The following is a 17,171-nucleotide window of genomic DNA, read 5'->3' as shown; positions in this document are numbered from 1 at the left end:
CGGGGCTTCTTTCCCTTCCATATGAAATTAGTGATTTGTTTCTCTATCCCCCTAAAGTATGACATTGGTATTTGGATTGGAAGTGCGCTATATGTATAGATGGCTTTTGGTAGAATAGACATTTTTACTATGTTAAGTCTTCCTATCCATGAGCAGGGTATGTTCTTCCACTTAAGTATGTCCTTTTGAATTTCTTGTAGCAGAGTTTTACAGTTTTCTTTGTATAGGTCTTTTACATCCTTGGTAAGAATTATTCCTAAGTATTTTATCTTCTTGGGGGCTACTGTGAACGGTATTGATTTGGTTATTTTCTCTTCGGTATTCTTTTTGTTGATGTAGAGGAATCCAAGTGATTTTTGTATGTTTATTTCATATCCTGAGACACTTCCAAACTCTTCTATTAGTTTCAGTAGTTTTCTGGAGGATTCCTTAGGGTTTTCCATGTACAGGATCATGTCATTTGCAAATAGTGATAGCTTTACTTCCTCCTTACCAATCTGGATACCCTTTATTTCTTTGTCTAGCCTAATTGCCCTGGCTAGGACTTCTAGCACGATGTTGAATAAGAGCGGTGATAAAGGGCATCCTTGTCTGGTTCCCGTTCTCAAGGGAAATGCTTTCAGGTTCTCTCCATTTAGAGTGATATTGGCTGTTGGCTTTGCATAGATGCCCTTTATTATGTTGAGGAATTTTCCTTCTATTCCTATTTTGGTAAGAGTTTTTATCATGAATGGGTGTTGAACTTTGTCAAATGCCTTTTCTGCATCTATTGATAAGATCATGTGGTTTTTATCTTTTGTTTTATTTATGTGATGGATTACATTAATGGTTTTTCTGATATTAAACCAGCCTTGCATACCTGGTATAAATCCCACTTGATCAGGGTCAATTATTTTTTTGATGTGTTGTTGGATTCTATTGGCTAGAATTTTGTTGAGGAATTTTGCATCTATGTTCATGAGGGATATAGGTCTATAATTTTCTTTTTTTGTAATGTCTTTACCTGGTTTTGGTGTCAGGGAGATGGTAGCTTTATAGAATGAGTTGGATAGTATTCCGTCTTTTTCTATGCTTTGAAATACCTTCAATAGTAATGGTGTTAAGTCTTCTCTGAAGGTTTGGTAGAACTCTGCAGTGTAGCCGTCTGGGCCAGGACTTTTTTTTGTTGGCAGTTTTTTGATTACCGTTTCAATCTCTTTTTTTGTTATGGGTCTATTTAGTTGTTCTACTTCTGAATGTGTTAGTTTAGGTAGGTAGTATTGTTCCAAGAATTTATCCATTTCTTCTAGGTTTTCAAATTTGTTAGAGTACAATTTTTCATAGTAATCTGAAATGATTCTTTTAATTTCATTTGGTTCTGTTGTGATGTGGTCCTTCTCGTTTCTTGTTCCGGTTATTTGTTTTCTTTCCTGTATTTCTTTAGTCAGTCTAGCCAATGGTTTATCAATGTTGTTAATTTTTTCAAAGAACCAGCTTTTGGCTTTGTTAATTCTTTCAATTGTTTTTCTGTTCTCTAATTCATTTAGTTCAGCTCTAATTTTTATGATTTGTTTTCTTCTGGTACCTGATGGATTCTTTTGTTGCTCACTTTCTCTTTGTTCAAGTTTTAGGGACAGTTCTCTGATTTTGGTTCTTTCTTCTTTTTGTATGTGTGCATTTATCGATATAAATTGGCCTCTGAGCACTGCTTTTGCTGTGTCCCAGAGGTTTTGATAGGAAGTATTTTCTTTCTCGTTGCATTCTATGAATTTCCTGATTCCCTCCTTGATGTCTTCTATAACCCAGTCTTTTTTGAGGAGGGTATTGTTCATTTTCCAAGTATTTGATTTCTTTTCCCTAGTTTTTCTGTTATTGATTTCTAGCTTCATTGCCTTGTGGTCTGAGAAGATGCTTTGTAATATTTCGATGTTTTGGATTCTGCAAAGATTTGTTTTATGACCTAATATGTGGTCTATTCTAGAGAATGTTCCATGTGCACTAGAAAAAAAAGTATACTTTGCAGCAGTTGGGTGGAGAGTTCTGTATAAGTCAATGAGGTCAAGTTGGTTGATTGTTGTAAGTAGGTCTTCCATGTCTCTATTGAGGTTCTTACTGGATGTCCTGTCCTTCTCCGAAAGTGGTGTGTTGAAATCTCCTACTATAAGTGTGGAGGTGTCTATCTCACTTTTCAATTCTGTTAAAATTTGATTTATGTATCTTGCAGCCCTGTCGTTGGGTGCGTAAATATTTAATATGGTTATGTCTTCCTGATCAATTGTCCCTTTTATCATTATATAGTGTCCTTCTTTATCTTTTGTGGCGTATTTAAGTCTAAAGTCTATTTTGTCAGAAATTAATATTGCTACTCCTCTTCTTTTTTGCTTATTGTTTGCTTGATATATTTTTTTCCATCCTTTGAGTTTTAGTTTGTTTGTGTCTCTAAGTCTAAGGTGTGTCTCTTATAGGCAGCATATAGACGGATCGTGTTTCTTTATCCAGTCCGAGACTCTCTGTCTCTTTATTGGTGCATTTAGTCCATTTACATTCAGCGTAATTATAGATAAATAAGTTTTTAGTGCTGTCATTTTGATGCCTTTTCGTGTGTGTTGTTGGCCATTTCATTTTTCCACATGCTTTTTTGTGCAGAGACTTCTTCTTAGTAGCTTGTGAGATTCTCATTTTCATAATGTTTAACTTTGTGTTTGTTGAGTCGTTACGTTTTTCTTGGCTTTTTTCTTGAGTTACGGAATTGATATTCCTTTTTGTGGTTACCTTATTATTTACTCCTATTTTTGTAAGTAAAAACCTGACTTGTATCCTTCTATATCACCTTGTATCCCTCTCCATCTGGCAGTTCAATGCCTCCTATATTTAGTCCCTCTTTTTGATTATTGTGATCGTTTATCTATTGATTTCCATGATTTCCTGTTATGTGTATTATTTCGTTTATGTATTTATTTTTTAGAATTAGTCTTAATTTGTTTGTTTTTGTGCTTTCCCTATTTGAGTTGCGTTGATATCAGGACGTTCTGTTTTGTGACCTTGTATTGTGCTGGTACCTGATATTATTGGTCATCAGGCCAAACAATCTCCTTTAGCACTTCTTGCAGTCTTGGTTTAGTTTTTACAAATTCTCTAAACTTGTGTTTATCTGTAAATATCTTAATTTCTCCTTCATATTTCAGAGAGAGTTTTGCTGGATATATAATCCTTTGTTTGGCAGTTTTTCTCGTTCAGTGCTCTGTATACGTCATCCCATTCCCTTCTTGCCTGCATGGTTTCTGCTGAGTAGTCTGAACTTATTCTTATTGATTCTCCCTTGAAGGAGACCTTTCTTTTCTCCCTGGCTGCTTTCAAAATTTTCTGTTTATCTTTGGTTATGGCGAGTTTGATGATAATATGTCTTGGTGTTTTTCTTTTTGGATGAATCTTAAATGGGGTTCGATGAGCATCTTGGATAGATATCCTTTCGTCTTTCATGATGTCAGGGAAGTTTTGTGTCAGGAGTTCTTCAACTATTTTCTCTGTGTTTTCTGTCCCCCCTCCCTGTTCTGGGACTCCAATCACACGCAAGTTATCCTTCTTGATAGAGTCCCACATGATTCTTAGGGTTTCTTCATTTTTTAAATTCTTTTATCTGATTTTTTTTCAGCTATGTTGGTGTTGATTCCCTGGTCCTCCAGTAGTCCCAGTCTACATTCTAATTGCTCGAGTCTGCTCCTCTGACTTCCTATTGCGTTGTCTAATTCTGTAATTTCATTGTTAATCTTTTGGATTTCTACATGCTGTCTCTCTATGGATTCTTGCAACTTATTAATTTTTCCACTATGTTCTTGAATAACCTTTTTGAGTTCTTCAACAGTTTTATCAGTGTGTTGCTTGGCTTTTTCTGCATTTATCCTAATTTCATTTGTGATATCTTTAAGCATTCTGTAAATTAGTTTTTTATATTCTGTATCTGATAATTCCAGGATTGTATCTTCATTTGGGAAGGATTTTGATTCTTTTGTTTGGGGGGTTGGAGAAGCTGTCATGGTCTGTTTCTTTATGTGGCTTGATATGGACTGCTGTCTCCGAGCCATCACTGGGAAACTAGATTTTCCACGTAATGAGCTAAAAAAAATGCCGTTAGATCCCTATCTGAATTCTCCCTCTGGCTCCGGGTATTCGGATGTTAATGGAGCCGCCTGGGGAGGGTGGGGGAGGGATCAGAGAGCTGGGAGTGTAGCACCACAGAATATAGAGCTGAACACCGCTTTCACACTCTGCCCCTGTCCGCCAAAATCCGGGCGGAACGGCTTCCCGTCTAGGACACTGCTTTCCCTGCTCGGAGACCGGTCACTTCCTCCCGGGGACTTCTCCCTCTGGTGTGCGGCACCGCTCGCACGCACTGGGTGGGCATCTCCCGCACGAACGGGTGGGCCCGCCCCCAGGGTCTATTCAGGAGAATATAATTGGACCCCGCGCTCGCGCCCCGCCCGTGCACGCGCCCAAATCCCAGTGGGATGGCTCGCCGGCTGGGACGCTGCTTTCCCCGGTCCGAGACCAGTCACTTCCGGGGGTTTCTCCCTCCGGTGCGCCACACCACACGCGCGATCTGGGTGGGCGTCAGCCGCACGACCAAGGTGGGCCCAGCCCCTTGGTCAATTCAGGGGAATATAATTGGACCCCGCGCTCATGCCCCGCCCGCGCACGCGCCCAAATCCCAGCGGAATGGCTCCCCGTCTGGGATGCTGTTTTCCCCGCGCTGAGACCAGTCACTTCCGGGGATTTCTCCCTCCGGTTCGCCACGCCGCACGCGCGGACTGGGTGGGCGTCCTCCCGCACAAATGTGCGGGCCCCGCCCCGGGGTCGCTTTAGGGAAATATAGCTGACCTTCCCCCCGCTCGCGCCCCGCACGCTTCCTGCCAAACTCCCGGCGGTACGGGTCCCCACCTGGGACGCTGTTCTCCCCGCTCCAATATCAGTCACTACCTCTCGGGTGCTTCTCCCTCCGGCTGCGCCACTACGCCGCCCGCGCCAACCAGCTACACTTCCTCCCAGGATGGGTTCGGGAGGGGGGAAGGGCTGGGCTCCCCGTCTGTGCCGTCTGCCCCCCTGGGCTCTGGCCCAGATCGGACTCCGAAGGTCACCTGCCTGGTACGCTGGCTCCTAGTTCTGAAAACGGTCGCTGTCTGCCCGTATTTGTTCGTTTTCCGTCTCTAAGTCTGTGCTTGTTGTTCAGAATTCGTAGATTGTTATGTATGTGATCGATTCCCTTGTTTTTCCAAGTCTTTGTTGCAAGAGGGATCCGTGGCAGCGTCCACCTAGTCCGCCATCTTGGCCCCGCCTCACCACTTTTTTTTTATTAATTCGTGCTTTACATGAAGGTTTAAAAGGCACATTAGTTTCTTATTAAACATTAATATACATATTGTTTTGTGACACTGGCTACCAACCCCGTGACACATCAACACTCTCCCCTTCTTGACTTTGGGTTCCCCATTTCCATCCGTCCAGCTTTCCTGCCCTCTCCTGCCTTCTCGTCCTTGTCCCTGGGCTGGTGTGCCCATTCAGTCTCGTACACATGGCAGAGCTACATGTATTACTGTTTTTTTTTTATGGGCCTGTTTAATCTTTGGCTAAAGGGTGAACCTCAGGAGTAAATTCAGTACTGAGTTAAAAGGATGTCAGGGGATTACCATTCCTATTCAACATCATGCTGGAAGTCCTAGTTAGAGCAATAAGAATAAGAAAAAGAAAGGGTATCCAAATTGGTAAAGAAGAGGTAAAACTATCCTTATTTGCAGATGATATGATCTTATACACAGAAATCCTCCGAAGAGTCCACCAGAAAGCTGCCTGAACCAACAGAAGATCTCAGCAAAGTAACAGGATCCAAGATTAACATATAAAAATCAGTGGCATTCCTCTAAATCAACAAAGACAACTTGAAAAAGGAAATCACCAAATCAATACCATTTACAACAGCCCCCAAGAGGATAAAGTACTTCAGATTAAATCTAATCAGGGATGTAGAATACCTATACAAAGAAACTACAAAACACTACTGCAAGAAACCAAGAGACCTACTATGTGGAAAAACTTACCATGCTTATGGATAGAAGACTCAACATTGTGAAAATGTCAATTCTACCCAAAGCTATCTATAGATACAATACAATTCCAATCCAAATTCCAAGAGCATTCTTTAACAAGATGGAGAAACAAATCACCAACTTTATACGGAAAGGAAACAAACCCCAGATAAGTAAAGCATTACTGAAGAAGAACAAAGTGGGAGGCCTCAAACTATCTTAAAAAAAAAAAATTATACAACCATGGCAGTCAAAACAGCTTGGTAGTGGTACAATGACACATAGACCACAGGAACAGAACTGAGAACCCAGAAATAAATCCACCCATCTATGAGCAGCTGATATTTGACAAAGGCCCTAAGTCCATTAAATGGGGAAAAGACAGTCTCTTTAACAAATGGTACTGGCATGACTGGATGTCCATCTGTACAAAAATGAAACAAGATCCATACCTCACACCATATACAAAAACTAACTCAAAATGGATCAAAGACCTAAAAATAAAATCTAAAACAATAAACGGCATAAATAATATACAAACCATAAAAATACACAAATGCCAGAAGAGAACTAGGTAACTGGGAGCTCCTAAATATTAAACACTATGCTCATCAAAAGACTTCACCAAACGAGTAAAAAAACCTACAGAGTGGGGAAAATAAAAAACTGGCAATGACATATCCAACAAGGGCCTAATATCCAAAATCTACAAAATACTTCAACACCTCAATACCAAAAAGCCAAATAATCCAATTTAAAAATAGGCAAAGGATATGTACACTTCACCAAAGAAGTCATTCAGGTGGCTAAAAGACCACTGGCCATGAGAGAAATGCAAACTAAAACTACAATGAGAATCTCACCCTGAGAATACTGGCACTAATCCAAGAAACAGAAAACAACAAATGTTGCAGAGGTTGTGGGGAGACTAGAACTCTTATGCACTGCTGTTGGGAATGTAAAATGGTACAACCACTTTGGAAAATGATAAGGTGCCTTCTTAAAAAGCCAGAAACAGAAGTACCATATGATCCAGCAATACCACTCCTAGGAATACACCCTAGAGAATAAGAGCCATTGCACAAATAGATATATGCACACCTGTGTTCGTTGCAGCACTATTCACAATAGCAAAAAAAAAAATGGAAACAACCCAAATGCCCATCAACAGATGAATGTAAAAACAAATTGTGGTACATATACACAATGGACTACTATGCAACAATAAAGAACAATGACGGAATCTGGGAAACATCTCACAACATGGATAAAACCTGGAGGGTCCCATTTCTTCAGAAGCAAAGGAGAATGAAGAAAACCAAAGACACAAGGAAAATATTAGTCCAAAGGACTAAAGGACCACATGAGCCAGAAGACTCCAACAGCCTGAGACCAGAAGAACTAGATGGTGCCCAGGTACCACCACTGACCACTCTGACAGGGATCACAACAGAGAGTCCCAGACAGAGGAGAAAAATGTAAAACAAAATTCAAATTCACAAAAAAAGACCAGACTTACTGGTCTGTCAGAGACTGGAGGAACCCCCAAGACTATGGACCCTGGAAACTCTAATTCAGAACCAAAACCACTCCCGAGCCCACTTTTCAGATACAGATGAGACAGGTCTATAAAACAAACACCCACACATGAGGAATGTGCTTCTTAAGTTCAATGAAGTACACAAGACCAAATGGGCAACTGCTGCCCAAGAGGAAGATGATGAGAAGGCACGAAGTGACAGGAACTGGACAAATGGAAATGGAGGGGGAGAGCTGGCCTCCACCTCATGGCAGTCAGTCTTGTGATGTTTATCTTGGTTCTCTTTCCCCCTTGTGGGGATGGAGGAGGTCAGACACTGCCCTCAAGTCTTTTTTACAAACACACTACAGATTCAACACACAGATGAAATTTCCTTGCGTTGCTACCTTGACATGGATTTGACACCAAACCTGAAAAGAATCCCGTAAAAATTGCTTTAAAGCCCTTCTGAAATTGCAATAGTGCAGCAAAACCACAAGACCAACTGCACTAAACAAGAATCCCACCCTTCATTGTTAACTACGTGGTAGGGATCAGCATGAATCCAGTCCCACCTGGAAATGGATTCAGCTATCACCTTCCCACTTATTCATCTTCCTTGCCTGCCACTCTCTCATCCCCAGTCACCTGGGGCTAGGTCAATGGGTACCAGCTGCAAGTTCAGGAATCCACATGATTCCCTCCGCTTCAGATCAGCTGGCCCCTTTTCTCTCTCATCCCAGCCACTAGGGGGGCTAGGTCAGAAAACACAAATTAAAAGGACACAGTCCTGTGGAATGCAGACCTCAAATTCCCGTAAAAAGACCAGACTTAATGGTCTGCATGAGACTGGAAGGACCCCGGAGGTTATGGTCCCTAGACCTTCTGGTAGCCCAAGACAGGCACCATTCCCAAAGCCAAGTCTCTTCAGACAGGGTTTGGACTGGACTATAAGATAGAAAATGATACTAGTAAGGAGTGAGCTTCTTGGATCAAGTAGACACATCAAACTCTGTTGGCAGCTCCTGTCTAGAGGGTGATCAGAAGGCAGAGGGGGACAGAAGCTGGCTGAATGGACATGGGGAATACAGGGTAGAGAGGAGTATGCTGTCACATTAGGGGGAGAGCAACTAGGAGTATATAGCAAGGTGTATGACTTGATTTGTAAACTTTCACTTAAAGCACAGTAAAAATTAAAAAATAAGTTTTTTATAGGCTAATATGTGCGCATGCATGATTAAATACAAAATATGATATAAGCAATTTTATGTGAGTCAAGAAAAGCTTAAGGGTCACTTCTGGATAATGAGAGAAGTACACCTTGTACATAAATTTTTGTATGAGAGACTGACTTGATTTGTAAACTTTCATTTAAAGCACAATAAAAACTTTTTAAAAAAGGGGCACAGTCCTTCAGACTGCCAAAAAGGGAGACCCCAGACCTTGTGGGTTCAATAATTCCCTGGAACGCCTCACAGAATTCACAGAGTATCTACACTTACAGCTACTGATTTAATTAACCAGAAAGGATATAAGCAGAGACCAATACTGATACATTATTGTTAACCAAAGTCCATAGTTTACATCAGGGTTCACTTTTTGTGTTGTATAGTCCTACAGGTTTCAACAAATGCATACTGTCATGTATCCACCATTACATTATCGGAGAGAACAGCTTCACTGCCCTAAAAATGCCCTTTGCTCCACCTATTCATCCCTCTCTCCTCCTCTAGCCCCCTGCCAAACACTGATCTCTATAGTTTTTTGCCCTTGGTGAGATGGAATGGCACAATATCCACAACGATGGACTCAAACGTTCTAGCAATTGTGAGGATGATGCAGGACCAATAAAATTTTGTTCTGTTGCACATAAAGTTGCCATCAGTTGGAGTCGACTTGATGGCAGATATCTACATGTACTAGTCACTTTTTTTTTTAACATTCTGTGCTTTACAAAATTTTAAATAATTAACCTACCAACTATTGGGCCTAATTATATCAAAGAGGGCTTCTACTAAATAGAGGATTTCCATGCAAAAAAGTGGTACTTCTTTGTTTATTCAGGCCATCTTTTAATTTGTATGCTTTTTATAAAACCGTATGTTGCTCTGTGTACACATATTTGTAAGTTACGGAAATGGTACTAAGCAACAGACATCACTGTATTTTCCTTTTTTTCACTCAGCATTATGTTTAAAAATTATCAGTGTTGCTGCATGTTATTATTTGGTCCACTGCTTCCATTTTACTTATCCAATATATTAATGGTGGACACCTCCAACTCCTCACTACCACGAACAACAGTGCAGTCTTTTCACACATGTCATCTTAAGAAAAAGCATGATTATCATCTTTGGGATATATACCTAGGACAACCAGTTCACGCACCCATCAGCAATGCTAAGTGTTCCTATAGCCTCACATGCCTGCCAACACAGCATAATCCAGTTTTCTACTTTTTGCCAATCTGATGTTTACGAAGCTATTACCTTTTTTATCCATAATTCTCTAATCATTAATGAGTTTGAGCATCTATTCACATGTTTATCAGCCTGCTGAATTTCCTCTTCCATGAACTGCCTATCCATATACTCTGTTTATCCTTGTTGATTTCCAAGAGTTCCTTGAATATTCTACATTAATAGTACCTTGCCAGTATTAAAATATTGTTAAACACCTCTGGCGCAGTTGTTTAAGAGCTACAGCTGCTAACCAAAAGGTCAGCAGTTCGAATCCACCAGCTGCTCCTTGGAAACCCTATGGGGCCAGTTCTACTCTATACTATAAGGTTGCTATAAGTTGGAATCTACTGAACGGCAGGCAACAGGTTTGGTTTTTTTTGGTTTTATCATCAATCTGTTAACTTTTGTCTTTGGCAGTGCTAGTTAACGGTCCACAGAGAAGCTGCTATCCCACCAATTGTTTGAAACTGTTAGTGGTTCACTGACAACATGTGCTCAAGCTAGAATGTTATTGAACCACCCAGTAAGTGCACTGTTTAGTTCAATGGACACTCTTCTCAATGAAAGAAGCAGTGTTCTGATTTACATTCTAGTGTAAGCTCCTTAAGAGTGGTACTGAGCTATGCTGTTTTTCTATGAAAAGAAGTCTTAATTTTGTATTCAAATTCAAATTCTTACCTTAAGGTTTACGTTTTGGAGATTTTAAGAATTCCTCCCCCACCACTAGATCACAGGTATAACCTCCTACATTACCTGTTGCCCATTGCCATTGAGTCGATTCTGACTCATGGCGACCCTATAGGACAGAGTAGAACTGTCCCATAGAGTTTCCAAGGAGCGCCTGGTAGATTCAAACTGCCAACCTTTTGGTTAGCAGCTGTAGCACTTAACCACTATGCCACCAGGGTTTCCAACCTCCTACATTATCTTCTATTAAATTTACAGTTTTACCAAATATGGCTTATTTATGGACACTAAGCTTACTGACAAGAGTTCCCTAGGTGGTACAAACCATTAATGGCTGCTAACCAAAAGGCTGTAGGTTCAAGTCCACCCAGAGGCACCTCGAAAGAAAAGTCTGGCCATCTATTTCCAAAACATCAGCCACTGAAAATCCTATGGAGCAGTTCTACTGACACACATGGGGTCACCATGAGTTGAAATCAATTCAATGGCAACTGGTTTGGTTATACTTCTTGATATTGTGAATGAGGTCTTTTCCCCAATCACTTTGAAACCGATTATTACTAATTATGAAGGAGCTATTCATTTCTCTATATCAATCTCCTACTTGGCTACCTTGAAGTCCTGGTGGCACAGTGGTTAAGAACTCGGCTGTTAACCAAAAGGTCGGCAGTTCCCATCCACCAGCAGCTTCTTAGAGACCTTACGGGAAAGTTCGACTCTGTCGTATAGGGTTGCTATGAGTTGGAATTGACTCGACGCCATCGGGTATCCAGAAAACCAAGAGCCACAAACCTTGCCAGCTACAAATAGTGACAACTTTTCTCTTCCAATATATACCCTGCATTGTTTTCTCTTGTACTAGTTAGGACTCTACCACAAATTTAAAAGGGAGAAATAATAGCTAGCATTTTTGTGTGACTTTTGAATTCAATGGAAATGCTTTAGTTTCCCAACTATGACTTCTGGCAGACATGATTTATAAACTTATATACTTTTATAAATTTATATACTTTTCCTACTTTCAAAGAATTTATATTAGTATTTTATTAACGTGAATTTTATCAAATGCTTTTGAAGCATCAATTGAGATACTTTTTTCTTCCTTTTGACTGTTACTTGAAGATCCAATGTCAAACCGCCTTGCATTTTTAAATAACACGAGAAAATGTTTACAATGTGTTAAGAAAACAGGTTGCATGCTAGTGTATTCGTCTTCCCCAGTATAAGAAGGGAATATGCTCACATTTTAAGGGAGGCTCCATCTGGATGACTTATAGATGATTAATACTTTTTTACACTTTTCTATATGTCCTAGAATTTTTCACAATACACATTACAATTTATCATACAAAAATGATTTTTAAGTAATCATGGCACATAAAATAGTCTAAAATTTGAGTTATATTAATGAGGGTTTTTTTTTTTTAAAGCCAGCCTTAACATTTTTCTCCCAAGAATGCTTTCCAGCAATGGCAGCCTCTCTCAAACCCAAGTATGTGTAGTCAGTATGCCTCTAGGAACACTGGACAATAATTTGGTCGAGTTGAACTATTATATGAGAGCTTTTGCCTTTCACTACGATCACAAACATCAAAAACTAATTAATGAGCACACCACTTTAGTTCCAAGACAACTCTGAAGTAGATATTCTAAATTCACAGATGAGAAAACTGTTACCAGAACTAGTAAGCCAGGGCCAGTCAAATCCAGATCTTTCTATTACACTAAACCTCCATTCCTTGTAGAATCTGATTCTGAAGATTCTTTCCAGAAGAGAGCTTGCCATTTTTTAATAAAAGAGCAGACTTGCAGATTTTTGAGCAGAGATTCATGAAATCCCTCAAAGTTATTTTATAATAACTGAAAATACTCCACAGGTTCTCTGGAACTTAGCTAAGTGGGATCCAATACTTCTACTCAATTAGGTCAGTAAAGTTAACTTGGGGGAGTTCAATCCATTTTTGACAGTATAAGAAGCACCTGTCAAAAAAGGAACCAATTTTTGTGCCCTTTCACTCCTCACCTCTGCCAAATGTTGCAGCCGGGTTAGCAGTGGGGTTCTCTTGTCAGATCCAAGGCGTGTGATATAGTTTGATCTTTTGCTGAATACATACAGAAGGTTAAGCACAGCCAGCACCACTTGCATATCAGAGGAAGCCAATAAAGTTGTCAAATGCTACAGGAAGAAAAAAGACAAGTTCGTGGTATCAGGCACACTTGGGCTTGGAAATATAAACACAAATGTAATAATGTATTTGTCAACATTTATAACACTTTCAAGAAATTTAGTCAAAACAATACAAAAACATTTATAAATATCTGAGCACCTACGACATGTAAAACCTTGTCCCCAAGGAGCTTATAAATCTGGCACCCTGTCAGAAAGTACAATAAAAATAAAAAATGTACACAGCAGTTCAAAACTGCACAGGAAGGAACAGATTACAAAAGAGACAAATATGATATATGTATGTGGAGCTCAAGAATTTAAGAATTTTAAGTCTCTATCAGACTATAAAGAATGAGGTAAAGATAATTTCACGCTCCTTCTGTATACTTCATGACAAATACAAACTTGAAATTAACCAAAACACAGGGTCCTTTATATAAAACCTAAAAATATCGACAACAGCTGTTGGTATTTATGTAAACTATGACTACTGCATCACAGTGTATGCTCATAAGTTACCTGGGAGTGATATTCATGTTTTTTTAATACAATTAAAATTCAAGCAGTCTGGTCAGGGTTAAAATCAATATGTAATTTAACTGGAAACAAATCCAGGAATTTCTAGTTGCTGATTATCCTGAAGGCCATGGACTTCCTTTCACAGCGAATCGATGACCCACTTAAAGCTCTGTCTGCTAGATCTTTAGTTCAGTTATTCCACTACTTTTACCAAATCATTTTCTTTCTACTTGTTTATTCTGATTGTTTTTTTACTGAAGACTTAGGAAAATTGACACATAACTTCAGGACACCTAATAGTGATTAAAAAAAAAAAAAAAACCAAAGTTAGGCTAAGAGTAAAGAGTTTTTCTCTTTAGTTATTTTTGACCAATTCAAAAGCTCACTGATTCCTGTGCTCACTTTGCTCTTTAAGTACACATAGGATGTATTTATATATATTTTGGAAAGGATGGGGGAGAAGGGAAACTGAAAAGCGGCACACTAAGACTTTTCAGGAGAGTAGTGTACATTAATGTGTCAAGGAAATCAAACCATTTCTAATAGTTTATAAGTAACACCTGAGACAAAAATCAATTCCTGCAAACTCCCTGGAACACCTCAATGCATGTATTATACCTCTCATTCATTTCCTGAATCTTAAAAGGCAGGCTGAAGATGACAGTAAAGAGCCTTCCCAACAGCCCTGTGAAGGGTATTATCTATAGCTAAAGAACATCCTACCATTGTCTATGACACGACAGAAATAACAATTTCCTTATATTCTAGTTAAAAATAGATCATGTGCTTCAATTTTCCCTACCTCTATGGAACTGTACAGATGCCGGGAAAAGCTGTACTCAATGAGCAAAGCTGTGAAGTTCAACACAGCCAAGAGAAGCATTTTCAGCTGTTCTCTTTCTGGCCTATCACACACGAGCATCCAGGACATATTCTCCACTGTCTGTCCAGCGTCCGCCAGAATTCCATCGAAGCGGTCCAACAAGTCCACCCAGTGATATAACTCGCACTGGAGAGGGGAGGAGAAAGGAAGATATAAGAATAAGGTAAAAGTACTGTGCAGGTGCTTTGTGACTACGCTTTGTTGCAACAGACAGCTAGGCATGACACCTAGAGAAGCTCACTTCCCACTTTTGCTTCCCTTCAACTCCCAACCGGTACGAAACCCATGCAAAAAAGTAACACTCTGAGCTATGTGTGCCTGAATTCACTGTTACATCTGTCAAGGTAACATGTGCTAACACCAGTAGATGCCACAAAACCTCTAGCTAGATCCTCAAAGAAGGAATTCTGGCTACATTCTGAAGTCTACAAACATTCCCATCAGGACTCATTTTATCAGAAAAGTTCATCTTTCTTTAGTCACCTGAAGAAAATTCTTTTAAACTAAAAGTTAAAATCCAAGAGTATCTCATACTGCCAGTCAAACTAATGGAATTCTGTGGTTCAGATTCTCTGCCATCATTTGTGCAAGCATTCCCCATCTGCAGCGGGCATAATTTTCCTTTCTTATTTTTATTCTTTCAAAACTTCCTTGGCAACCATTCACAGGCTAAAAGTCATTGGTCTAGATGTGTGCCAGGTATATACAAGATACGTATTAAGTCACTACTGAATGAGTCTACCCCAGTGTGGTTTCTCTTTCCATATCATAGCATACAAAATGCTGTACTAGTCTGGTGAGTTCTGTCTTTTGGGAACGGAGTTATAGGAGAAATTAGTAATTCTAATAGGTCTTAATTTCTCTGACCACCCTCTAATGAGGGTTCACGTACCTTTCCAATGTTCCATGTTTTGATCTGTTGTAGTTCCAAGAGAAGTTGCTCATCATTACAAGCTTTGAGTTTGTCTATTAAGGCTCTGCAGTCTGCAGGCTGGGAAAAACAAAAAGGTATTCACAAAGGGTGTTCTGGGCTATGAAACAGGCATAAAGAGGGAGAATGGGAAAAGAAGCAAGGGCAAGTAATGGGGGCTGGGACAGAGAAGCCTTCTACCAATGGATGGCTAGGAGAAGTGATTACACTTGCTCTTTAAGTCTGTAAAAACAGTATGGTATCCTGGCAATAGGCCTGGATTTGAAATCAAACAATTTTAGGCTCAGTTTTTAGCTTTATGCTTACTAATAAGCTATTTTATCATGAGTAAGCCCAACCTCTCAGCCAGTTTTCTTACCAGGAAAATAGAGCTAATAGCTCCCTCAGAGATGTGAACCACATCTCTGTTTACGAAACACACATAAACTACTTATCCCACAAAATGGGAGCTTAAATATGAAGAGGCAACATACTATTACAAACAGCACAGGCTTTGAAATAAGGTACTCAGTATGCTGCCTCTTTGAATCTTAAGTATCCTTTTCTGCAAAAGGAAGTAACAACACCCTATATATCTAACAATGCTGTTGTGAGACTTAAACTGGGAAAAATGTATTTTCAACACCAAGAACAAAACATGGAATATGAGCTTAAAAAAAAAGATACATGGTTTTCTTTAAGCTAAGCCCCAGAACACTTTTCCCCTGTAGAATAAGCCTTGTTAATATCTACCTCATATTTCTATGGCAATTAAATATATGTAAAATCAATGACACAAAACCCTTCCATAAACCAGGACTGTACTTTTTCCTCCTCCCCTTGAAGCCATGAGAACAGGTTGAGGGAGAGATAGTAAAGCAGTAGAATCAGATACCATGGGAGTCTAAACTACCTGCTCATACATTTTACAAAGGTTTTCTGGACCTACTTGGGGCCTAGTATCATATATACCACTTCAGTTTCTAATGGAGGGCAGCTATGCAAATCCAATTTTATGATTCTGTGCGTTAGATAACACCGAGTTCATGGTGAATATTTAGGTCCTATAATTGCTTGGTGTCCCATAATCAGACATTCAGTCTTTACCAAGGTCTAGCAGTAAGCCAAGAGCTGTATTTTTGAATACAGGACAGTTGTTGGCAGAGTACAGCATGACCAAAACTCTAGGGGTCTTAACTGTGATTATCCTAATGGGGCTTACCAGAAGCACCATGTAGCATCTTTGGTTGACACCTAAGTAAGACACTTGGGTCTAGTAGGTCATAATGCCCAAGTGGTAGGGCAACTTGCATCATAGCCTAGACCTCTCACAGAACCTTTTCTAGATCTAAACCTCACTAACACTGTAAGCTTTAGCAGTTACTCATTAAACAGGTCAAAGCAAAATGCTCAAATGTGACACATGTTGGCTCTAAAATCCAAAGAGGCACACCATACATTGCTCCCCTTTCTTCATGTTGTGTGGCGCAAGGTACAGCAACTTATCTTACTTTAGGAGGCATATCCCAACATTCCCAAGATCTTTGGGACCGTAGAAACTTTCCTGATGTGTCAGGCCCTCAAACTTTCACAGGGTTATCCCTGACTCTCTAGCCCACATATGTCTAAGGCATCTGAAGTGCTTGCTTACTAGGTCCAGTTAGCACAATGTCATCAATTTAACGCATCAGTGTGATGTTCTTTGTTTTATCAAGACTATCAAGGTCCCTCTGAACCTTGCAATTTATCGGAAAATATAGCAGGGACAACAGTATGCCTTTATTGTCTTGTCTCTGCTACATAAACAGAAACTGTGCTTTTCCTTACTCATAGTAAGTATCTGCCAGTTCAACAGCTGTATACCAATTCCCAGGATTTGTATTAATATGTTCCAATAAACATATTAAACCTAGAGGAAAAAATCCTTGGCACAGCTGCTGATACACAAAGCGATCAATAATAATA

General features: G+C 39.7%; 1 protein-coding gene across 16 annotated transcripts in view; it reads right to left on the bottom strand.

Annotated features, from left to right (window-relative positions):
- HUWE1 (HECT, UBA and WWE domain containing E3 ubiquitin protein ligase 1) overlaps window positions 1-17,171 on the bottom strand; it is a 216,904-nt gene that overhangs the window by 144,683 nt on the left and 55,050 nt on the right. For all 16 annotated transcript variants that reach the window (XM_049872559.1, XM_049872562.1, XM_049872557.1 and 13 more), the window contains 3 exons: window positions 15,189-15,287; window positions 14,216-14,422; window positions 12,748-12,900 (listed from right to left, as the gene is read on the bottom strand). In XM_049872559.1, coding sequence (XP_049728516.1) covers window positions 12,748-12,900; window positions 14,216-14,422; window positions 15,189-15,287 — 459 coding nt within the window. The remainder of the gene's footprint in view (window positions 1-12,747; window positions 12,901-14,215; window positions 14,423-15,188; window positions 15,288-17,171) is intronic.

Source organism: Elephas maximus, chromosome X (assembly GCF_024166365.1).
Source record: "Elephas maximus indicus isolate mEleMax1 chromosome X, mEleMax1 primary haplotype, whole genome shotgun sequence".
NCBI classification, from domain to species: domain Eukaryota; kingdom Metazoa; phylum Chordata; class Mammalia; order Proboscidea; family Elephantidae; genus Elephas; species Elephas maximus.
Note: the sequence above shows the minus strand (reverse complement) of the source record. Positions and strands in the feature narration are given on the sequence as shown.